Raw genomic sequence first — 25,521 nt, 5'->3', positions numbered from 1 at the left:
AAATCTCCCACCTGTAGGTCACGCATGTGCCAAATGCACCCGTGCCTGCTCCCACCGCCAGGAGCGCACTAGAAGCGGCGGTTAGCCCTCTGCTGGCTACAAGACTTAGTGATAATCATGGATACTAAACAAGCAATCAGAATTAATCAGACTAGGATACTATGTAAACAATATAAATCGTAAGATACGAGCAACAATCCTATAGTCATAAGAAGATAAGGAGATTGGGAATAGGGGAGATGAGAATAAGGGTGGTAATACTGTCTTTCTAGATATTTAATAGAATTAGAATTTTAGAGAAGCTTAAAAATTCCTGGTGAAAAAAACAAGCGGAGTGGGCCAAAGTGGCTTGGGAGTAGCAAGTCTCCTTCCTGCAAACTTTTTGATAGTTGTGATCAGTGATGGGCTCCTACGGGTATGGTCAGGTACGCAGTACCAGTAGCACAATTTTGGTCAGGTACACAGCATTGGTAGCAAAATTTTAATTTTTTTTCTTTTTTTCCCCTTCTGGGCTCTGGGTATGTTTTTCCTATCACAGTAAATGAGTTTGAATGTGTATGGTTTTAGAAGAGCTGTACATGCGTGTGTATAAATACACTTTATATAGTAGATAATCAGGGGTGGGCTACTGCCCGGACGGGGGGGAACACAGTGGGGTAGTGAAAATGGAGCTCCAGAGCACCCAATTTGCACTGAAAGATGTTGAAACAAAATGCATAAGCAACGCCCACTGTCTGGTAGTGAAAATTTTGGTAGCCCATCACTGGTTGTGATCGTTTGCTTCTCCACCTTGGCTGTTTCCAGATGTGGGGATTCTCAGTAATGCCCAGGTTGATTAGGAAATTCTGGGATGTAGGCAGCCAGCTAGGGAAAGATTGGTTGGGAAAATAAAAATTAAGGAGCATGCATAAGTGCACCATTGTGCCTGCCATCCCTGTCCTACTGTTCTATTGACTTCTATCATTACTTTTTATCATTACTTATCTAATGTTTCATTTGTACAAATTACCATCCTATAATTGTTTCACAAATACATAAATAAATACAATAAAATCTGTCAACCGATCTGGTAATATCTGGACGATATTACAACTGTACAGTTTTTCCCTCTGATCTTTCTGTAAAGAAGAGCAGGTTTGCTGATCAAGGCAGCATCTGGCTGCTCCCAATTGTTTTTTCTCCTGCTATTTACAATGGCCCATCTTAGCACAACTTTATGAATTAGTAACTGTTTAGTACTTTGACCAACAAATGTCAGCTTGGTTACAGTCCCTTTCTATTAACCCCCCCCACACACACACACACCTCCTCTTCTCACTTTTTCCATTGCACAAAGCCAAAACTTTAATAATTAGAAGTTGATGGTTTTTAAATTAGATTAGCAATAGATTTTCTGCAAGATACTTAATACACTGTTGTAGTCCAGCCCACAGCTCACGTTACTGTTACATCTGTTATTTTCATTATGTTTTTGCATGGCTGGTTTATATAGATTTGTGTTGGTGCAGAGAACTGTGATAGGAAGGGATGCTTGAATGCACATTAGGAAGAAAGTTAGTTATAAGAAATTTTCTAAAAAAAGTTGCCAAGCCTCGTGATTGTGGCAAAGCAATCCGTTTGCTCTGATCCTATATATTTCTATTTGAAAGTAACATTCATTTCCTTCGCCATCAAGTAAGAATTCAGACAATTGCAGCAAGTTATTCCTTAAAAATATGTCCAGCTCTCCACAGCCTTATGATTTATGTTGGGATATTAATCCACAGGAGCTGTTGGAACAAAAAAATATAAATATATTCAGTGGCACAGTACTACTAGATCAGGAATGCAGCACTTCAGTTGGCCACCAGGGGGGGGGGCACAAATGTGGAGGTTCTTTATCTCTTTGCTGCCATCTACTGCTCACCCGATTGTTTGCAGCCCAGATTTGGTAGACTTTTGGGGTGAATATTTGTCTTTAAATAAGTGAAAGTTATTTGAGATTTTCTACAAAGTGCTGTGTTTAGCAGCATAGGGGGGCGGGGAGACCAGGCTAGAGTAAAATAAGCAAAGACCATATTTTTCTGGTTCATGTTTGACTTTGGCTTTATCAAATTGTGTAAAATGTGGCTTGCAATCCATGATTGATGAGTTGTGTGTCACGCAAAGGTCCACAATGATAATGAATTCAATAAAACTATGCTTAAGCTACCCGGTCAGTCACATGATACATCAAATCAGTCCTTGTCCACTAAAGCTTTCAAGTGAAGATGAAAAGCCAGTTGGGAGAAGCCATGAAATGTATTTTTTAAAAGGTTAAGTGAATCCCTCCAGGAAGATGAAATACTTGAAAGAAAGGCTTTGAAAAGGCTCTCCCCCTCCCCCCTACATTTTACCAGCTTTTGGCGGCTTCTGCTGTGTATCTTTCAGCACATCTTGACATGCAGAAATGAAGGTTGGACTTATATGCCGCCGAGAGTCCTTTGGGAGTTGAACAGCATATAAGTCCAAATAAGCAAACAAAGATATAAAGTTTTCAAATCTCTTACTTTATACAGGTAGTCCTCGATCATAACTGAGCCCAAAATTGTTGTTTCTAAGTGAAACATTTGTTATGTGGATTTTGCCCCATTTTATGATCTATCCTGCCACAGTTGTTATTTATTTATTTATTCAATTTTTTTATGCTGCCCTTCTCCTTAGACTCAGGGCAGCTTACCTGCTAGCAATAGCACTTTTTAACAGAGCCAGCCTATTGCCCCCACAATCCGGGTCCTCATTTTACCCACCTCGGGAGGATGGAAGGCTGAGTCAACCTTGAGCCGGTGATGAGATTTGAACCGCTAACCTGCAGATTTAGCAGTCAGCTTTAATGGCCTGCAGAAAGGATTAAAAGGAGCCAAAACAAAAGTGGTATTAATAATAGACAGAAAGAGGAGAAAAAGAGAGAGGGAAAGAAGCAGAGAAAGAGAGAGGAAGGAAAGAAGAAAAAGGGAAAAAAGAGAGGGGAAGAAGTTACAAGGGAAAAAAAGAAGGGGAAGTTAAGACTAAGAGGATGGAATTTTAAAGAAAATGATTGATTGCTATTTGACTATTTGATCATTATTTGACTACTATATAATGACCCTTTTCTAATATATAATGGAATATATCTATGAATATATTGTATGTTTATAATTAATATTCTTGATCTGGTGGATTAAATTAAAAATTGTTAAATACATATTGGTATTTCTAGATGGAAAGAATTACAATCAGTAATGGATGAAATGACTTAATCTTTGGAAATTTGGGATTTTGAATGATTAATAGTTGATGATGAGATTTAATATTGACATTGATTAATTTCATTTAAGAATTAACATAAGTATTTAAAAGTAATTAATTATATAATAAAGCAATAACTTTGGATAAGTGTGCAATTTTTAGGGGCATTTAGTTATGAAAAAATAGGGTTTTAGAAAAATGAAGGATTGGTAAGGAAGTAAAGAAATGAATGAAGCACAATGGCTTTAATTTATTAAGCAAGAGAGAACAATTAGCAGAGGAAGTAAACAATAACATTAAAATTTAATTGGAGAATGAAATTATCTGTGTAAACCGTGTGACGTTCTAATCTTTGTAATTAGAATTATCCACTCAGGGAAGGATTTAGAGGATGTAAGAGGAAGTGGGAAAGAATGAGAGAAAATAGAAAGAATACAAGGGGAGGAAGGAGGGAAGAGGAAGGAGAGAGAGTAGAAGGAAAGGTAGAGAAGGAAGAAGAAAAGAGGAGGAGATGGTAGTAGGAACGTGGAGAGAAGGTGTAAAAAAGTAGGTAACTAAAGGTGGAATAGCCACCTGAGATAGAATGAGGGGAGTGGAAAGAGGGAAGATTGAGATGGATGAAATAATAAAATTAAAATTGGAATGTAAGTTATGTTATTGTACTATTGTTTTTAAGCTTTTGTACAGTGGTAACTCTACTTACAAACTTAATTCATCCCGTGACCAGGTTCTTAAGTAGAAAAGTTTGTAAGAAGAAGCAATTTTTCTCATAGGAATCAATGTACACTGTAAAAGCAAATAATGTGTTCGATTGGGGAAACCACAGGGAGGGTGGAGGCCCTGTTTCCTCCCAGGAGATTCCTAGAGAGGCCTCACGGAGGCTTGTCCCTGCCTTTTCTAGCTACAGTTTTGGAGGCTCGGGTAAGTGGAAAATGGTTCTTGAGAAGAGGCAAATAAATCTTGAACACCCAGTTCTTATCTAGAAAATTTCGTAAGTAGAGGCGTTCTTAGGTAGAGGTACCACTGTATATTGATTTCTATTGAAGGTATAGGTGATGTATGTTATGTATGTTTTTGATGAAGAGGAAAAAACTAAAAAACTTTTACTGCTGGAGAAGAGAAGAGGGGAGGGGAGGAGGAAGTGCTTTAAAAATTTTGTAACTCATGGTTGAGATTTGTAGCCAAACACATAGAGATAACTTTGCTTTTGAAAAGGAAGATAAATGTGACTCCAAATAACTTTCAATGTGACAGAAGGGACTAGTGATGTCATGCAGGGAGAATAACCATATTAGCTATATTAAACCAGATTAAAATGTAAATTCAATTCAAATTTAGGGTGTTGACTGGTCCCGCATGCATTTTGGGGAACAGAGGCCAGCTTGGTTCTTGGAGACCAGCTGTCCTTTTCAGCCTTCAAACAGTTGTGCCCTTCTATTGTTTTTGAGAAATAAAAGCCATATTATGGAATTATAAATTAGTTAGGTTTATGTGTTAATGTTAGAGTTTAGTGGTCAAGAGGTCTATATTTTAAAATAAGATGCACATTACTTGTCAAATGGAAATGGGTTTTTCTGGTGTTACTGCAAACCCCCTTCGCTTATATAATTAAGAGAGGATCTAATTGCAGAGTAATTTGCTGTTGGCCTCCATCCCAAAGTTTTCTAACTCTATTTACATCACACAAGGGAAAGAAAACAATTTAACCAGCTTATTGTTGTTTGGGCAATAAGTTAATTTTGTGTGTTGGAATCATAGATGGAAAGTTTTCTGGGTTCTAGAATTCAATTTATAGAATCCCTGATTAGTTAACTTTGTGTTATTTATTTATTTTTCTTTCTTTCTTTTCTTTCTTTTCTTTCTTTTTCTTCCCTCCTTCCTTTTTCCTTCCTTCCTCCCTCCCTCCCACATGTGCACACTCTTTTGGCACGCGAGGAAAAAAAGGATCGCCATCACTGCTTTAGGGAATTGTTGACCACTTCCTATAAGTATTTACGGCTATCTAAGTATTAACTCCTCTCACTGAGAAGCTGCCATGATTGAACTCACATGCGTGAATTTGGCTTGTAAAAATGAGACTTTATATATAAAAAGAGTGATTGGAAATATCAGCATGTGGATTCCGCCTTTGTTTTCAAGAGGCGTTGGCCTGGGATAAAACAAGCAGGGGGTTGGACTAGAAGACCCCCAAGGTCCCTTCCAACTCTGTTATTCTATTAAGGTATCTGCAGGCTGCCACAGTGGCATTGAAGCATGTTATTCATATAAAACAGGTGGAGTTTATTAATCTCACCGTTGAATCTGGATTTTTTAAACCAAAATTTGCAGGCACCCCAGTTGGGAATGATCATAAATCAATTGTTACTTGGAGATTTTTGGCACTTGTCTGTGGATCGTTTTCTCCACTGACCCAGTTATGACCTTCAGCACCTTCCCTCATCCCTATTTCCATATGGGGTTCTATGATGGAGGACCATTGTGTTGTTGGAATACCGTACTTTTCGGAGTTTAAAAGACCCTTTCCCCTCCCCACAAAAGTGTATGAAATTTGCAGTGCATCTTTATACACCAAATGTTGCCGAAGCACCACCTACCCGCTGACACCCACTCTTCGGCCATTTTCAGCCTCCATGCATCATTTTTTTCAGCCTCCTCATGCCCCATTTTTTGCCTCCACACATCGCATTTTCGTCTGGTTCTAGATAGCAGGAGTGGGCTGTGCTGAATGGGCCGTTGCGGCAGCAAAGGGACTGTAGCAAACGAGTGGCAGCAGCGAATGGACCATGGACAGGCTGTGGCAAACGTGGCCAGATGAATACTGGATGGATGCTGTTGTGGTTGGCTCTGGGCCAGCTCTTGCAATGGGGAATTTGGATGTTGGTTTAGGAGAATCCTCAGGTTCCCAGAGATTTGTCTTACTGCCATCAGCCTCTGACAGTGAAGATTCATTGCCAAGGTCAGACGCTGGGGGAAAAGAATCAGATAGAGAGATGGATGCAGCCAGCCCATTAGTTAATGACCCCATTAGTGAGTCATCAGACATGGAGGAGGATTGGTGGATAGATGCCAGAATACGCAGGCTCATGGCTAGAAGGGACCAACTGCGCAGGTATCGTCGGAGTTAAGAGAGAACACCTGTTGCTGAGGCAATTAGGTTAATGGGGTTGATGATAAATTACCAGCATTGCAGAAAGTGCATGTGGGAGTTTATCCATTTGGAGAAAGACAAGTGTTTTTGGTTTGGACTGCTCCATGATTTACAAAGACTTTTTGGATATTTCACAGTTAAGTACATCTCGTGGACTCTTGAAGGGGGTGGCTGTGATGCCTTCACAGCTGCCTTTATCTGCTCTTTTTGTTTTTGTGTCTTGCAGCATTCCAGGCCTGTTATTTGTGTGAGAACACTTCGGCTCTGTTTAAAGTACATGCGTGCAGCACTATTTTTGGATAAACTGACTTTCTTTTTATTCTGAAATGGTGTATGTGTTTGAATTTACATTGCTAACTCATTGGAGGGGCTCTTAGTGAAGGGCCGGCATAGCAGATGCTGGGAAGCAAGGGCAGGTTTTTTCTTGTTTTCTCCCCCAAAAAGATAAGTGTGTCTTATAATCTGGAATGTCTTTTACTCTTTAAAATATGGTAATTCTGCTCTTAGTTGAAAGAGAAGATGGTTGCTTCTTGCCTTGTGCCCGCTTCCATTGCATTGTGCGTGGAAGCAGACACATTGTGCATTGTTAACCGAATCTTAATTCTCACCACTGCTCACTCTCTTTGACTCACTTCTCTCAAGGCTGTGTGACCCAAATGCTGGCAGGGGAATTCTTGGAGTTGAAGTCCGACTCTCAGCCAAGTTGGAGGAACACAGCTCCAGACACCTGACCAAAATCTAAGATTTTGACAAAAAATGGATTGAAACATTGCAAAGAGAAAAAACAAAACACAATATCTCAAGCAACTGGCTGTTCGGCAAATGTCATAGCAATGTCCTGTAAGGTGTGACCACAGTTGAAACAAATAGGATATTTAGGAAGAACATGTTTTTGCTCGAAGAAGTTACGGAGGAAGCGAATGGGAGATTTGGATTATCAGAGCAAGGCTGATAATACCTAGCTTTGGAAAATGGGATTGATTATGGACCAGTGAACAAGGCAGCTAATAAACTTAAGGTTGATTATCATAATCACTTCGTACTCTGAAAGTGTAATGAATTCAGAGCACTATCCAAATCTTGTCTGCGAGAGTAGTGACAAGCATTCCGGCCTGAAAATTTGAATACGCCATGACATTTTTCATGTTTTGATAAGAGCCTAGGCCAGGGATGGAAAGTGATTTGGACTTATTTTCCACAAAAGAGAAAACACCAAGAGCCACAAAACTCTTCCCGTGCCTGACTATTTTCTGAGCGGCCACAAAACTAGCATATATAATTGAATTAAAGGTTCTGTTTTCTTCTGAAACTTTTCTTGTTTTGGCTTTATCCATGGTTGGCCTACCAGGGGTTGGTGGGTGTTGCACATTGACAGTTGTGACACATATTTTGAGCAACAGGGAGGTGCAGCAGAGGGGTAGAGGAGCCACATGCAGCTCCAGAGCTGCAGGTTGCAGACCCTTGGCCCAGGCTGACGGTGCTTCATACCTACTTAACTAGATTAAAACATTCCTGTCCAGTTATGGGCAACTCTTTCCATGAGGGGAGACGCTGTCCAGGTAGTGGAAATGGAACTGCGCACGCAGCTCCAGGTACCACTGGTGTGACCAACAGATTTCCACCAAAAATCGCCAGTTTTTTGCTTCTGCACATGTGGGGAAGCAAAAATACCGGCGAAGAAAATAATAATAATAGTAGTAATAATAATAATACCGTGTTTCCCCGAAAGTAAGACAGTGTCTTACTTTCTTTTTATCCCCAAAAGCCCCACTATGTCTTACTTTCGGGGTATGTCTTATATTGGAAAAAACGGTGCCCGTTAAGTTACCTCGTTGAGCAGGAAGGTAGCGCTGGAGTCAGAAAAAGACATAGACAGACGGGGAGGGAGCCGGCCGGCCGGCGAGGCCCGGAGTGCGCTGCCAGCTGGGAGGGAGGCGGCCCCCGCCCCCGCTGCTTTCCCGGCCACGCTGCTCCCAAGCGCCTTCCTCGCCCTTGCCGCCACCGCCGCCGCCGCCTTCTCACTCTCCAGGTCCAGCTAGATGAGAGGCGATGGCAACGGCGGCGGCTGTGCGGTGCCCGTTAAGTTACCTCGTTGAGCAGGAAGGTAGCGCTGGAGTCAGAAAAAGACATAGACAGACGGGGAGGGAGCCGGCCAGCCGGCCGGCGAGGCCCGGAGTGCGCTGCCAGCTGGGAAGGAAGGAGGGAGGGAGGCGGCCCCCGCCCCTGCTGCTTTCCCCGCCGCGCCGCTCCCAAGCACCTTCCTCGCCCTCGCCGCCGCCGCCGCCTTCTCGCTCTCCAGGTCCAGCTAGATGAGAGGGAGGCGGCAATACCCCCGGTGTTTCCCCGAAAGTAAGACATATGTCTTACTTTCGGGGTATGGCTTATATTAGCCGACCCCCCTGAAACCCCCGATACGTCTTACAATCGGGGGTGTCTTACTATCGGGGAAACAGGGTAATAATAAAAATAATAATAAATAATAAATAATAATAATAATAATCATCATCATCATCACAACAAGCAAAAAATAGCCGAAATCTCGCGCTCACGAGATTTCGTCAATTTTCAACGTTTTTTGCTTCTGCGTATCCACAGAACCAAAAATAATGGTGAAAATAGCCAAAATCTCACGAGATTTGGCTTGATGCGCATGTGCAGAAACCAAATCTCGCACGGGGCATGCACGCACCTGTACCGGCTGCTGAGGACCGTCCGGGTAGCAAGATAAGTGGCAGGCCTTCACTGCTTGGCTGAGCTGCTGTGATGTCATAGTTATTTGGGAATGGCTTTGAAATGGAGATGAGCACTGCCCCATGTTGGTTATTACCTATAAAACCCTTCATAGTTTAGGACCAGATTACTTACAGGACTATCTTCTGCCTCATATATCTCAGCGACCCGTCAGAGCTAACAAAATTGGCCTTCTCCAGGTCCCATCAGACAAACAATGTTGCCTGGCGGGGACTAGGGGAATGGCCTTCTCTGTGGTAGCCCCGCCCCTCTGGAATCAACTCCCTCCAGAGATTTGCACCGCCTCCACCATCCTGGCTCTTTGTAAAGCTCTAAAAAGACAGCTCTTCCGGCAGGCCTGGGACCACTGAGCATTTGCCACCGGTTCTGGTTGACAGTATGAGTGAGTGTGACTGGTTTTTAGTTGAATGGTCTTAATTGTTGGGTTTTTATATTAGATTTATATTGGGTTTCTTACATTTTGTATTTTTGTTTTGATTTATTGCGGAGAGGGGCAGCATACAAATCTAATAAATTATTATTATTATTTTATTGTGTAAGCTGCCCCTGGGGGGCAGCCTAGAAATTCAGATAGTTGAATAGATAGTGTTGTGTTCCTATGTAAATGTTCAGTATGTAAATATGTTATGTAAATATTGTATGCAAATCTGCTCCATTTACATACCAGCTGCGGATTGGTTAAACTGCGGCCGGGAAGTTCAAGTGGCTGTCAAAGTCGCACCTACAGGGAAAAAATACTTTTAAAAAAGCAACCCAAGCCATGCGCTTTGTCTTTTGCCGTGAGCTCAAACTGGATACCTTGTTCTTTGTTTTGTTACATAGGAGCCAATTCCTAATAAAGAAGAATCAGGCAACCATGTGTCTTGCAAATTTTTCCAAACTGGATGGATGGAGGGAGGGAGGGAGAGATAGAGAGAATGAGTTGGGAATGACTAGCACATTTTACCTTACAAAGTATTTGCTTTTTTTACCCCTGGAAGTAGCCTAATACCCAGGGCATCCTGGCCCATTTAAGTACCCAGTGGGTGGCCTGAGCTCCAGAGAAAATGTAGGTTGCACCTTAGCTGAGTTTGCAAAACATATTTAACTTGATTAATGAGTCAACCCATTTTCTGGGTTTGTGAAATATTCATGAGGGTTAAGGCAAGCTTCCATAATATATTGGTGCCTCCCTTATCTTATTTGGGATTTTGGTATTTGGGAAGGCAAATACCTTCTCCTTGAAGCCAGTTGCTCTGATAGATCGAAGGAGTCAATATTCCACCAATAAAGATGAATTTGGGATCACCAGCTCTGACCTTGCTTACTAGCTCAGAGAGGAAGGAAAGGAAATACATTGGCTCTGTTTTGTAACAGAGAGGCAGAGAGGCTGTTTTTTCTTTTAGAAGAACAACAACCGACTAAGCTCAGTTGTATGAGCCAATGGATTATTTGCCTGAGCAGCTCAGCTGGTTTCTTTCTAAAATTGCAGTTTAATCAGGGTTTGGCCCATTATTCTACTTGCTCAGCAGGAAATAAGTGAGTCCTTTGGCCTTTTCGGGGAACAAATACTGTAGGTGTGAATTTCTTCCTTCCTTCCTTCCTTCCTTCCTTCCTTCCTTCCTTCCTTCCTTCCTTTCTTCTTTTCTTTCTTTTCTTTCTTTTCTTTCTTTCTTTCTTTATTATATTTGTCAAACAAGTATAGAGTTATAGTTTGTATTAATGTAACAAAGTATAAAGTGATAAAAAGGATAATAGGACAGGGACGGTAGGCACAATAGTGCACTTATGCACGCCCCTTACAGACCTCTTAGAAAAAGTCTTAGAATTCAGTAGGCTGTATTTTCAATTGTGTGTTTTCTGGTGTCTGTGAAGCCCTTGGCCCTCGGTGAGCTTGGTGATTTGCTTGAAGATATTTCACTACCCAAATAGGTAATCTCTGCGAGTCTGCGGAGAGGAGCGGCATACAAATCTAATAAATAAATAAATAATCTTGTCAGTGATCCATCATCACCACTATTATAAACATCATCAAGACAATTTTGATTTTATAATGGGATAGGTCTATTAAAGTGTCCTTCCACTTCTTCTTACTTTGCAAAATACTTTGCGAAAAGCTGATAGAAGGATAAGAAAGGAAGGAGAAAGCCGATGGCTTGGATCATGTGTTGGGAGATAACAGAATAATAGGATTGGAAAGGACCAATCTGGAGGTCTTATAGTCCAACTACATGCTCAAGTGGGAGATCCTATACCAGTGATAGCGAACCTTTATCTCCTCGGGTGTCGAAAGAGCGTGCATGTGCACTTAATTCAATATCTGGGGAGGGTGAAAACACTTCTGGTGTGACCAGTAGGTTCGTGTTTCACCCTCCCCAGGCTCCAAAAACTTCCCTGGAGCCGTGGGAGAGTAAAAACGTCCTCCCCCATCTCCCTGAAGGCTCTCTGGAAGCCAAAAAGGCCCTCCCAGAGCCTCTGGGAGAACCAAAAATCAGCTGGCCAGCACACACATGCACGTTGGAGCTGAGCTAGGACAACTGTTCATGTGCCAGCAGATATGGCTCCGCGTGCCACCTGTGGCACCCATGCCATAGGTTTGTCATCACTGTCCTATATCATTATAGACAAATGGCTGTCTAATCTCTTCTTACAAAAGTCTAGTGATGGAGCAACCACAGCTTCTGGGTTTAAAGTTGTTCTGCTGATTGTTCTCGCAGGCAGGACATTTCTCCTTAGTTCTAAGTTGCTTCTCTTCTTGTTTAGTTTCCATCCATCGCTTCTTGTCCTGCACTCAGGTGTTTTGGAAAATAGTTTGCCTCCCTCTTCTTTGTGGCAACTCCTGAGATATTGGAAGACTGTTGTTATGTCTTCTCTGGTCCTTCTTTTCAGTAAACTAGCCATGCCCAGTTCGTGCAATCATTCTTCATATGTTTTAACCTCAAGTCCCCTCATCATCTTTGTTGCTCTTCTCTGCACTTTTTAAAAGAGTCTCAACATCCTTTTTATATCTCATTCCTTCTTGCAAAGATCTTTATGTATACATTGATAAAACCCTTTTAAAGCTTTCCCACTTAGAGACGTCTCCATGTTAGGAATGGAGCAGGATTTCATTTTCCAGAGTCTCAGCATCTTTTTTGACATCACTGTGATCAAAATTGGGTGCAGTATCCCACGGGGGAGGTGAAGAAAGGCGTCTTTAGACAGAAGGAGGGGGAAAAATGGGAAGTCTCAGTTTGGAAAAAATGGAGATTGTTTTAAACATGGACCAGGTTTAACAGCTGGGAAGATGACCTTTTCTCACATTTGTACAGTGACCAAAAGTTTTGGGGCATTGCAGAGACAGCCTGGCATTTTGGAGGAAATGAAGTGGTATTTTTTTACTTCTCTCTTTTGGGAAGGAAAGGGGGGTTTTTTCCCCCTCTTAGGCACTACAAACACAAGTTAAACAGCTACGTTAAGCTTGTTGGCCGAAACAGAAGTGGTGCCAAACTGGCTCATGTACAGTTCCAGTTTTCAGAATGATCCCAATATTCTAAGGCCAGATGGTCCCTGCTGGTGCCAAGCAATGGAACATCGGCTGTGCCCTTTTGTAAAAAAAAAAAGAGTTTTTCAGCATCTGACTCCCTCCCTCTTAGCTCTAGACATTGTTTTATTTTATTTTATTTCTCCTTCTGCTGTTCTGCCCTGGGACATTCATCATGTTGGATTACAAACAGCTTTTGAAATCCCCCTCGCCTTGCAAAGATGTTTGTTGTCTGCCAATTCATGCAGCTGTTCATGAAACATAGAAACAGCTCCGTGGCTCTTTGGATTAAAGTTCCAGAGCTTTGTCTCACTCGGGACTGTGAGCTTAGACCTCTAGAAGAACCCACAATAACACTGTGTACATGGGATGGCATTGTGCAAGCGACACAGGCCACATGATGCCGATTCCTCTGAACAATAATTTGTTTACTTACCATATTTTTGGAGTATAAGATGCACTGCAATATAAGACGCACCTTAGTTTTAGGGGAGGAAAATAGGGAAAATAATCTGTTTACCAGGTATTCATCTGGTTAGCATCCTTAGTCTGGTCAGCTTCAGCACATTATTTTATCCCCTGGTTAGGGCTTTAAAAAAACTTTATTTGGAGAGAGTGACAATGAAAGACTTGTAAGCCAGTAAAAGCTGGAAACATCATTAGCATCTGGAAAGAAACATTTGGAGCAAGTAGAGCAATGGGAAAAACCTGTAAAGACTTAGGGCTTGGAAAACATTCTTCTCAGAGAGTAACAATGAAAGAGCTTGCAAGCGGGTAAAAGCTGGGAACATTATTAGCACCTGGTTAGGGCTGGAAAGAAACTTCTCCGAGCAAGTTAGAGCAATGAAAAACCCCCTGCAAAGACTTGGGGCTTGGAAAACATTCTTTGCAGAGCGAAACAATGAAAGAGCCTGCAAAGTAAGAGCTGGGAAGACCGTTAGCAGCCAGTTAGGGCTGGGGGGGGGAAAAAAAGCTACATTCAGAGTATAAGACGCACCCTAATCAGCCTCTTTTAGAGAGGAAAAGGGTGTGTTTTATACTCCAAAGAATATGGTATTTAAGACTAATCATAGGCACAGAGAGAAGATTTCTTCAGCAAAGCTTGTCCTGGTTAGAAAGAAATCACTCTGAGTAGAGCTGCCCCTAAGTTCCGAAGTTCTGATCTTCATGGACTTGCGTTTATATTTTTATAACAAATTTCTTGTGTGTACAAGTATGAAATATTAACTTTCACTAATTTAGTTACAATGCTAAATGGTTAATGTATGACACATAGTATACAGACAAATTATATCAAGGTGTGATTGCTAACTAAAGAGAAGAATGTCTAATTAACTTTTTACTTTGGACAAACAAGAGTTTTAATTAACTTAGATAAACAGAAACTGATTAAATAATCATTTCTTTAAACAGGTTAAAGAAGTAGGTTTGCTTAGTCATATCAACAGGCATTCCACATATGACTGTCCAACTCATTCTCAGTGATTTTGGATGGTTTACAAAAGTAAAACCCTGTTATGAATAGCAATAAAAAGCAATAATCCCCACCATCACCCTCTGGCAACAACAATCACTCAATCAATTCTGCTAAAATTATTGCTAAAACACATGAAGAACGGTTGCAGGAACTGGGCATGGATAGTTTAATGAAAAGAAGGACCAGGGGAGACATGATAGCAGTGTTCCAATATCTTAGGGGTTACCACAAAGAAGAGGAAGTCAGGCTATTCACCAAAGGTCCTGAGGGGAGAACAGGAAGCAATGGGTGGAAACCTAGAACTAAGGAGAAATTTCCTAACATTGAAAACAATTAATATGTGGAACAGCTTGCCTCCAGAAGTTATGAATGCTGGAGGTTTTTAAGAAGACATTGGACAACCATTTGTCTGAAATGGTATAGGGTTTCCTACCTGAGCAGGAGGTTGGACTAGAACAATGGTCATCAATTGGTGGTCTATGGACCACTGATGGTCCACGAGAAAATTTTGGTGGTCCACAGAAAAATTATTTGAATTTTTCATTTAGCACTAAATCACAGGTCCTCGAACTATGGCCCCTGGGACGGATACGTGCAATGAATGCTTGTGTTGCTACAAAGAGTCTCCCCTTTGGGGTTTTTTGTGCAGGTCAGAGGGGGACAGAAATCCCAACTTGGGGTCTTCTTTGGCCTCCAGGTGTTGGGCTTTGAGTGAAGCCTGGAGGAAAGCGTCGCTGGTGGCAAAGAGCCGGAGGGCCTCATTCCAGTTGGGACAGCATCATGGCCTGGAACTGGCTAACCATCTCAGCCTGCTGAGACTCCAGGTGCCGGTGCCTGTCCTTTCAATTCAATTCAATTTATTAGATTTGTATGCCGCCCCTCTCCGAAGACTCGGGGCGGCTCACAACAGTAATAAAACAATATTATAGTGAAACAAATCTAATATTAAAAGAAGCATAAAAAACCCTATCATATTAAAAAGCTAACAGCACATACATACCAAACATAAATATAAAAAATATTTTAAAAAAGCTTGGGGGGAAAGGTGTCTCAACTCCCCCATGCCTGGCTGTATAGATGGGTCTTGAGTAATTTACGGAAGACAAGAAGGGTGGGGGCAGTTCTAATCTCCGGGGGGAGTTGATTCCAGAGGGCCGGGGCCGCCACAGAGAAGGCTCTTCCCCTGGGGCCTGCCAAATGACATTGTTTAGTCGACGGGACTCAGAGAAGGCCAACTTTGTGGGACCTTATCAGTCACTGGGATTTGTGCGGTAGCAGGCGGTTCCATAGGTCCACTGCCATGTAGAGCTTTAAAGGTCATAACCAACACTTTGAATTGTGACCGGAAACTGATCGGCAGCCAATGCAGACCACGGAGTGTTGTAGAAACGTGGGCGAATCTGGAAAGCCCCACGATGGCTCTCGTGGCCACGTTCTGCACGATCTGAAGTTTCTGAACACTTTTCAGAGGTAGCCCCATGTAGAGAGCATTGCAGTAACTTCACTCCCGCTGGTCTTCCCTCCGCTTGGAAAGCCTATGCTCCTTGTCCTCAGTGAGGTGCTTCTGCTGAGCCTCCTTCTCAATCAGGTCCAATTTGAACCAAGCCCGCTGCTTTGCCAACTCTTTCTTGTGGTGGCTGTTTAGCTCCAACAACTGCTTCCTGTTGGGGCCCCAAGGAGCCCGAGAGGGCAGGCGAGGAGGTGGAGGAGGAGCTGGGCAGGGCGGGGTGAGATGCCCCTTCACATGAGTGACATAGAGTTGACCGCACCCACACAGTCATATGATCACCTAACCATGCCCACCCAGCCAGTCATTAGGGCCGGGAATGGTGGCCCGCCCCTGAGCATGGACCACTCGATCATGCACGGGGACCCAAAGCTTAATAATCTGATCAAGTTTTAATCTGTACAATCAAGTTTCTTAAATTTTTAAAAGATCTGGATGCTGACAAATCCAAATGCAGGTTTTTTATTAAAAAAAAAAATCTTTCCCAGGACTTCTACGGACAAAGAGTTTTATAGTTCATTTGCTTTATTTTTATAACACCCTTCAGAGGAAAGAGCAAGTTTTAACATCTTGGCAAGCACATTGCCTTTTGTAGGCTGTTAATGAAAAATATCTATTAAAGATTTGGGACACAAGTTCAAGCCGGATATTCTTGTACACCACATCAGACTGGCTGCTGGGGCAAAGTTGTTAAGCCAGTCAGAAGTGGGCTGCAAAGATGGAATGCTGACATGTGCTCGCCCCCGTGGTTCTGAGTGCTAGCGGAGTCCAGCCCAATTCTGCTACTGCACCTGGGCTGGTAGCAAAATCATGCGCGGACACACAGGTGCACTCAGAGCCACAGGGACGAGCACATGTCACCATTCCACCTTAGCAGCCCACCTCTGAAACAAGTGCTTCTCAATTATTTTATGTTATACCCTCCCCCAAGGAAGAAGTAAACATTCCACTCCAAGTCTTCGGAGAGGGGCGGCATACAAATCTAATAAGTAGTTGTTGTTGTTGTTGTTGTTATTATTATTATTATTATTATTATTATTATTATTATTATTATTAAGGGATGATAGGCATGCTGGTGCGCTTACGCACGCCCCCTACAGGCCTCTTCGGAATGGGGTGAGGTCCACGGTAGACAATTTAAGTTTGAAGCTGTGATGGTTTGAGGATGTAACAACAGAGTCAGGTAGAGTATTCCAGGCATTGACCACTCTGTTGCTGAAGTCGTATTTTCTGCAGTTGAATTTGGAGCTTGAGTTTGTATCTATGGTTTCTCTTTTTGTATTATTGTGGTTGAAGCTGAAGTAGTCGTTGACAGGTGTTCTGGTTAGCTCTGGCTCAGCTCTGTTGTGGTTCCGTCTGAGGCCCCTCAGGGAATGGCTGATCTTCTGTCGGTTTCCAGCTCAGAGGGAGAGGATGAGGAACAGGAGGTGCAGGCAGACAAGGAGGAGGAATCCCAGGCTGAAGAAGAGGGAGGACAGCCAGAGTCCCCCCAGAGGGAGCTCTCCCCAGCAAGCAGCCTGGATTCCTTAGAGGAAAATGCACAAGCCATAATTGATCTGCGACAGAGAAGAGCTACACAGCGAAGGGACCAATTGGCTAGGTACTTTCAGCATTAAAGAGGCAACAGCTGGGTTTGGGTGTGGTGCTCTTTGGAAAGGCTAAAAGGCAGACCCACCCTTCCTGGCTTGTGGAGTTTTATCTTTGAGAGTCTTGGGACCTAGCTGTGAACTTTGGCGTCTTGGAATCCTGGTTTGTGCCTTTGACTACTGAAACCTTGGGGTGGGTGTGCCAGCAAGAAGCTTGCTGTATTGTCTGGACATCAGGACTCTGCTGTAAAGTATTATAGCCTGTCTGTTGGGAAGAACAGGTTTTCCTCTGTGTTTATTTTTTCCAGCTATAAAGTACTTTTGCTTTTACCAGAGTGTCTGGCTGTTTTTTCCAGTTGGTGTTGAGGTCTGGGGGAACCCAGACAGAACAAGCTCCTGCCCCAAGGAATGTGGAGGTGGATGTGGGGGGGGGACATCCACATGCCACAGGCCTGTTTTGCTCCCAGTAGAATCTGCCGACAAAGTCTCCTCTGACCAAGGAAGCGTGAGTGACAGTGAAGAGGGGAGTTTGGCAGACAGCCCAGGAGGAGATCAGTCATTTGTATCATCTCTGGATTCTGAACATGAATTAATGACACATCCACACATGCGTAGACAACTGAAGGATTATTACAAGAGAAAATGAGGCCACCTGTGGTTGGGTGGGGCTGCTGTAATTAGTGCTACAGATAAAAGTGCAGCCTGGTGTTGTAGCCTCATGGCAGTTTATCTGATTCATTGTTTCGTCAAGATCGTGGTTTTTGCTGTTCAGGATTGTGTGTGTGGACTCTCTGGACTTTAGAATTGGACTCAATCTCCCAATTATTGGGTGAGCAATTAGACTGCATTTAACCTCTGCCTTGTGTGTACCAGAAAATCCCTTTGACATTTAAAAAGGGAGCTGTTTCTGTTTTTCTGTTTATAAAACCTTTTGGGTTTTCCTTTTATCGTGTGGTGTGTGTCTTCCTGGACTAATTACCCTGTAATTACGGGTGGTTGATACACACCGGCAGAACAACAGGTTGGATGTTGTAGCAGAAAATTTTGGGTGCTACGCTTATGTCAGAATGTAGCCGATTTAGTTCCAGATTGTCCAAGCCCAAAATGTAAAATCTGGTAGCATAAGGTATTCTATTATGAGCAGAGGAGTCGAGGACTCTTCTCGTGAAATACCTCTGGACCTGCTCAATTGTATTAATGTCCGATATACAGTGTGGACTCCAGGCAGACGAGCTGTATTTGAGCATTGGTCTGGCAAAGGTTTTGTATATCCTAGTTAGCAGTGCAGTGTTATCGAAGATGAAGCTTCACAAAATTAAGTTAACAACTTTTAATATTATTATAGATTAGAATGGAATGGAACGGAACGGAACAGAACAGAAGAGAATTCTTTATTGGCCAAGTGTGATTGAACTCAAGGAATTTGTCTTTGGTGCATCTGCTCTCAGTGTACATAAAAGAGTGTTAACTCTTAAAATTATTATTTCTGGTCTTCTGATGCTTTGGAATCCATATCTTCTTTTAATCCATGAAGGAGACTATTTTCCTGAGCACAAACATTGGAGTTGAGTGATGTCCCTCCCGAAGCTTTTCATAAAATCTCAGCAAAAGCTAAGGAACTGTTCATTTCTTAGCCAGAGGCCATGCAGAGAAATGGTATTGTCCAGGTTCAAGTCAATTTCAACCAGGGAGTACTCATGGGCTTTCTCTCATCCTAACTTTGCAAGGTTCTTTATACAGATGAAGAGCTCCATATATGTGTTTTCAGTTTCTGGAGAACAAATAAATCTTTCAAAATAATGACAGCATATTGAGACAAGGAGAAAAAATGGGTGGCGGTAGTTTAAACGAATTAATTCTGCTAGTTTCTTTATGCTCCATCAACAATGAGGAATTATCATTTGGAGGTTTCAAATACAAAAGTGATGAAAGGAGAGTCTATTAAATGCACATATTTTACAGGTGAGGTGTCCTGAGGCTGAGTGAGGGATTAATGGATTGTAATTATTTTTTTAGTATGCTGTAAATGATTCTCAGGAAAATCTTTCTAAAAGGGTAAGACACAAATTGGACAATAGAAAAATAAGCAATTAGGACTTGGCTAACAGCATGTTAACTAGAAATGTTGAAGAGCATCTGAGTTTTTTCATTCCACATTTTAAAAATAAAAAAATTACAGCTTCAACTGATTGAGGCTCAGAGTTATTCACCTTGCTACGAGTTGAGCAAATACTTGTGCATAAATTTGTAGCCTTCTGGATTGTTGTGGTGGTGATTTCTGTTGAACCCCTGGGAACCGGTTTGCAAATTTGGATCCGTAGATGCAAGTTTATGGTTGATGTTTTCTGGAAAAATACTTGAATAGCATGTTCAAAGTGACAAAGACAGGCTTAGATTTATGCAGAAGAAAGAAGGTGAGAGAAGGGAAGAGACCTTGTTCAAAAATTTCTCTTTAAGTAACTTTTCCAACTGGTAGCTGCACCTGGTGGATCATTATTAATCTGAGAAAGTTAGACAGAAGACATCTCATTTGGGGGGCGGGGGGGTGGAATCCCAGGAGATGCGGGATGAATGGGAAGCCAAAAATAAATTTTTAAAAATTGGAAGAAGACAGTGACCAAAAAAAAAGAGCCTTTGGCTTGTTGCCAAGTAAACTATTCTGGGTGTGTTCATTGATGTCATCAGAATCCAAGCGTGAATGCCAGAGAGATTTGACTTTATTAGACGGCTAGGGTGAGAACACCTGTCCAAAGCACCAGGGTTGTTTTGGAATTGCATCAGCTAAAGGATTCTTGGCAATCAGGCCTGGGAAAGTTCTCTGCCTAGTTTATTTTTATTTATTTTATTTTGTCAAGTACGTATTGGTAGTATACATAGATACAACACTGTTTATATACATGAGATGGGTATTAATAAGAGGGAAACATTAGGACGGGGATGGTAGGCACGCTGGTGCACTTATGCACGCCCCTTACTGACCTCTTAGGAATTGGGTGAGGTCAACAGTGGAGAGTCTAAGGGTAATGTTTTGGGGTTTTGATGATAAAATTATAGAGTCAGGTAGTGAGTTCCAGGCATTAACTACTCAGTTGCTGAAGTCATATTTTCTACAGTCAAGTTTGGATTGGTTTACTTTGTATCTGTTGTGTGCTCGTGTATTGTTGTGGTTGAAGCTGAAGTAATTGTTGACAGGAAGCACGTTTTAGCAGATGATTTTATGGGCTATGCTTAGGTCATGTCGAAGGCAATGTGCTTCTAAGCTTTCTAAGCCCAGAATTTCAAGTCTGGTTGCGTAAAGTATTCTGTTGGGAGTAGAGGAGTGGAGGGCTCTTCTCATAAAGTATCTCTGGATACTTTCTAATGTATTTAGGTCCAAAATATGTTGTGGGTTCCAGACATATGAGCTGTTGGAAGAACAAGTTGGAGGAAAATATTTGGGGGGTTGGTTAGATGGTTACTTAACCTCTTGGGGGGGGGGAAGCACCTTTGGGATATTTCTAAAATCTGCTTAAATGGAATCAGCATACAAGGCACAGATCTAAGGGACAGACTCTTTGGAGAGAGTTATAAAAATAAATCCAATAAATAACTCCTGCCTTATGTTAAACAACTATGTGGGTCACCACAGGAGACCAAGAATTCTAGGAAGCAAGATGCATAGAATTTCTTGTGTTGGGTTGAAAGAATACAGACAGGAATTAATTTCTTTCTTTCTTTCTTTCTTTCTTTCTTTCTTTCTTTCTTTCTTTCTTTCTTTCCTTCCATGCACCTTATCAGCATGACAAAATAGCCATGTTAAGTTCTTGGAGAAGAGATACAGAAATATGTTGGTCCAACTCTACAATAAAAGGGTGAACGCCTAAAATATAGAAGATAGAAAATAGAATTCTTTAGTGGCCAAGTGTGATTGGACACCCAAGGAATTTGTCTTTGCTGCATATGCTATCAGTGAAAATAAAACAAAACGTACATTTGTCAAGAATCATGAAGTACAGCACTTAATGATTGTCATGGGGTCAAGTAAGCAATGAGGAAACAATATTAATAAAAATCTTAAGGATACAAGCAACAAGTTGCAGTCATACTGTCATAAGTGGGAGGAAATGGGTGATATGGATGATGAGAAAAAACTAGTAATAATAATAGTGCAGACTTAGTAAATAGTTTGACAGTGTTAAGGGAATTATTTGTTTAGCAGAGTAATGGTGTTCGAGGAAAAAAAACTGTTCTTTTTTATAGAATAATAGAGTTGGAAGGGACCTTAGAGGTTTTCTAGTCCAACCTCTTGCAGAAGCAGGAGACCATATATACGTGATGGCGAACTGCAGAGCCATATCAGAGGGCACATAAGATTGACTGCAGAAAATACGATTTCAGCAATAGAGTGGTCACCGCCTCCCTGGAACTCATTACCTGACTCTGTTGTTGCTTCCCCCAACCCCAAAATCTTCAACCTTACCTTATCTACAATTGACCTCTCCCCTTTTCTAAGAGGTCTGTAAGGGGCGTGCATAAGTGCACTTTTGTGCGTAATGTCACTGTCCTACTGTCTTATTATCCTTTCTATTACTATGTTCTACTTATGTTATGTTGTTGTTGTTGTTGTTGTTGTTGTTGTTGTTGTTATTATTATTATTATTATTATTATTTATTAGATTTGTATGCCGCCCCACTCCATAGACTCGGGGCGGCTCACAACAGTAATAAAAACAATACATGGTAACAAATCTAATAATTAAAATCTAAAATAACAGTTTTACATTAAAAAGTCTAAAAAGAAAAAAAACCCAATAGATAAAATACATACACACAGTCATATCATGCACAAAATTACATAGGCAAGGGGGGATGTCTCAGTTCCCCCAAGCCTGACGACAGAGGTGGGTTTTAAGGAGTTTCTGAAAGGCAAGGAGGGTGGGGGCAATCCTAATCTCTGGGGGGAATTGATTCCAGAGGGTCGGAACCGCCACTCTTTCCCTGGGTCCCGCCAGACAATATTGTTTAGTCGACGGGACCCGGAGAAGGCCAATCGGTCGTTGGGATTCGTGCGGCAGAAGGCGGTCTCGCAGATATCCTGGTCCGTTGCCAGGAAGGGCTTTATAGGTCATAACCAACACTTTGAATTGTGACCGGAAACTGATCGGCAACCAATGCAGACTGCGGAGTGTTAGAATAACATGGGCATACCTAGGGAAGCCCATGATTGCTCTCGCAGCTGCATTCTGCACGATCTGAAGTTATGTTAATATGTACTATAATACTATACAATAAAATAAAATACTAAAGTATTATAATACTATACAATAAAAACAATGTATAACAAATCTAATACAGTATTTAAAATATCTAAAAACCCCTTATTTAAAAAGCAATACATACACACAAACATACCATGCATAAACTATATAGGCCTGGGGGAGATGTCTCAGTTCCCCCATGCCTGATGGCAGAGGTGGGTTTTAAGGAGTTTACGATTCCTGGAACTGTTCTTTGTACGTTTTAGCCTCCTAATCATTGAAGGAAGGAAGGCCTCGAAGAATAGGTCTTGAATTAAATAGTTTGTGGAGCCCAGGTGAGAAGAAGCTGCTTGGTTAAACAGTGGGCAATGCTTAGCTTTGAAATATTAGCACTCGGATAGATTGTGCAGACATGAAGTATTAATGGAGCAGTTAAGCGTTTTATTTGGCAATAATGTGACAGGGGTATTTTGGTCCCCAGCTGCCTTTGCATTTCTTTTGAAGCATTTCAAGATCTCTTGTGTTCATTCTGGGCATTGGTGCAGTTAATTACAAGCGCATAAGTGTATTGGTTTCCCTTCGGCTCCTAACTCCCGCTCTGCCTTCTCCCCTGCACACACACACATACACACACACACACACACTCCAACATGGCCTGTTTATCAGCAATCAGTAACAAAAGGTTTAATCGGCTGCTTGCTTGGATCGCTGTAAAATCTATTCAAGCATGGGCAGAGTGCCACACCGTTTCTCACCCAGGCTGATTAAAAAATAATAATCACATAGAGACAGTAAAACAAAAAGCAGGTGATCAATGAATTCAAAACAGAGCTGGAAGGGACCTTGAAGGTCTTCTAGTCCAACACACACACACACACACACACACACCCGCTCAAGCAGGAGACCTTATACCAGTGATGGTGAACCTTTTTTTCCCTCGGGTGGTGAAAGTACATGCGCTAGCGCGCAGGTGCACACGCCCACATTCATAATAATTAATAATAATAATAATTTATTAGATTTGTATGCTGCCCCTCTCTGAGAACTCAGGCAGCTCACAACAACAATAACAATATAGCACAAATCTAATAGTTAAAACTAAAGTTAAAAACCCACTATCATTAAAAAACAATCGATACTACACAATCATACCATACTTGCTAGTCAGAAGGGGGCACATTAATCCCCCCATGCCTGGCGACATAAATGGGTCTTCAAAGTCTTGGGGAAGATAAGGAGGGTGGGAGCAGTTTGGATCTCTGGAGGGAGTTGATTCCAGAGGGCCCGGGCCACCACAGAGAAGGCTCTTCCCCTAGGTCCTGCCAGACGACATTGTATACTTGACGGGACCCGGAGAAGGCCAACTCTGTGGGACCTTATCAATCACTGGGATTCATGTGGCAGAAGGCGGCCCCAGAGGTATTCTGGCCCGATGTCATGTTGGGCTTTATATGTCATTACCAACACTTTGAATTGTGTCTGGAAAATAATCGGCATCCAGTGCGGATCGCAGAGTGTTGATGAAACATGGGCGTATCTGGGAAACATAGAAACATAGAAACAGGGAAGTCTGACGGCAGAAAAAGACCTCATGGTCCATCTAGTCTGCCCTTATACTATTTCCTGTATTTTATCTTAGGATGGATATATGTTTATCCCAGGCATGTTTAAATTCAGTTACTGTGGATTTACCAACCACGTCCGCTGGAAGTTTGTTCCAAGGATCTACTACTCTTTCAGTAAAATAATATTTTCTCATGTTGCTTTTGATCTTTCCCCCAACTAACTTCAGATTGTGTCCCCTTGTTCTTGTGTTCACTTTCCTATTAAAAACACTTCCCTCCTGAACCTTATTTAACCCTTTAATATATTTAAATGGTTCGATCATGTCCCCCCTTTTCCTTCTGTCCTCCAGACTATACAGATTGAGTTCATTAAGTCTTTCCTGATACGTTTTATGCTTAAGACCTTCCACCATTCTTGTAGCCCATCTTTGGACCCGTTCAATTTTGTCAAGGGCAAAATGAAGGCCCATGACTGCTTGTGCGGCCACATTCCGCATGATCTGAAGTTTCCGAACACTCTTCAGAGGTAGCCCCATGTAGAGATCACAGGGGAATAATTCAATGCCCCTGTGCCCCACACCCCTGCACATTTGCACGCCCCCCCTCCCCCACGCATGTATTTCCTGATGCCTGGTAGGCCCGTTTTTCACCCTCCCCAGAGTCCAGAGGCTTTTCTAGAGCTTGGGGAGGGCAAAAATGGCCTCCCCCACCCACCAGGGGGTCCTCCAGAGGCCCGATGAGCCATTATAACAGAATAACAGAATTGGAAGGGACTTTAGAGGTCTTCTCCTCCAGCCTCCTACTCAAGCAAATGATTGGACAACAATTGTCTCTCCTTAAACACCTTGATATTTGCTTACTCAACATATTTGAGCTTGAATGGGCTTACTGTATTTGGATTTATGCCCTATGGCAGTGATGGCGAACCTATGGCATGGGTGCCATTTCTGACTTCCGTTTCTGACTTCCAAAGAGACTTGGGAGGATGGGGGGGATTTTTTCTCTCCCCCAGCTCCAGGGAAGCCTTTGGAGCCTGAGAAAGGCAAAACAGAATCCTACTGGACCCACCAGAAGTTGGAAAACCATCCTTTTCCAGCCTCCGGAGTGCCTCTGTGAGGCAGAGAAAGCTTTTTCCGCTCCTCACCAGGCATTGAATTATGCGTGTGGACACTTGCACATGTGTCCACACTCTTTCAGCACCCAAGGGGAAAAAGGTTCACCATCACTGCCCTATGGGAACTTGGCCAATTTGGACTGATTCTGTAGATTGTAATTATACAAACCATGGGGTAACAGGAATTGTGACAGGGTGGGTCGTCTCATTTTTCTGCAGGAGAACGCTCTCGAGTGCAGGCCTTGGAGTTGAGCTGCGGCTCTGGAACTGGACAAGTGACCCTGAACCCCAGTGAGATGTTGGAGCTGAGCTGCAGTCTGTTTCCTGAGGTCAACCCTTTGAGGTAGGTCCTGTCAAGAAGAAGACACTGTCCATCACTGCTGTATGG

At 42.3% G+C, this 25,521-nt stretch overlaps 1 protein-coding gene across 2 annotated transcripts in view; it reads left to right on the top strand.

The window, feature by feature from the left end:
* IGDCC4 (immunoglobulin superfamily DCC subclass member 4) overlaps positions 1-25,521 on the top strand; it is a 127,019-nt gene that overhangs the window by 19,039 nt on the left and 82,459 nt on the right. For both annotated transcript variants that reach the window (XM_070762163.1, XM_070762161.1), the window contains exon 2: positions 25,353-25,476. In XM_070762163.1, coding sequence (XP_070618264.1) covers positions 25,353-25,476 — 124 coding nt within the window. The remainder of the gene's footprint in view (positions 1-25,352; positions 25,477-25,521) is intronic.

The sequence above is a fragment of the Erythrolamprus reginae genome, chromosome 10, assembly GCF_031021105.1.
Source record: "Erythrolamprus reginae isolate rEryReg1 chromosome 10, rEryReg1.hap1, whole genome shotgun sequence".
In the NCBI taxonomy this organism is placed as follows: Eukaryota; Metazoa; Chordata; class Lepidosauria; order Squamata; family Dipsadidae; genus Erythrolamprus; species Erythrolamprus reginae.
Note: the sequence above shows the minus strand (reverse complement) of the source record. Positions and strands in the feature narration are given on the sequence as shown.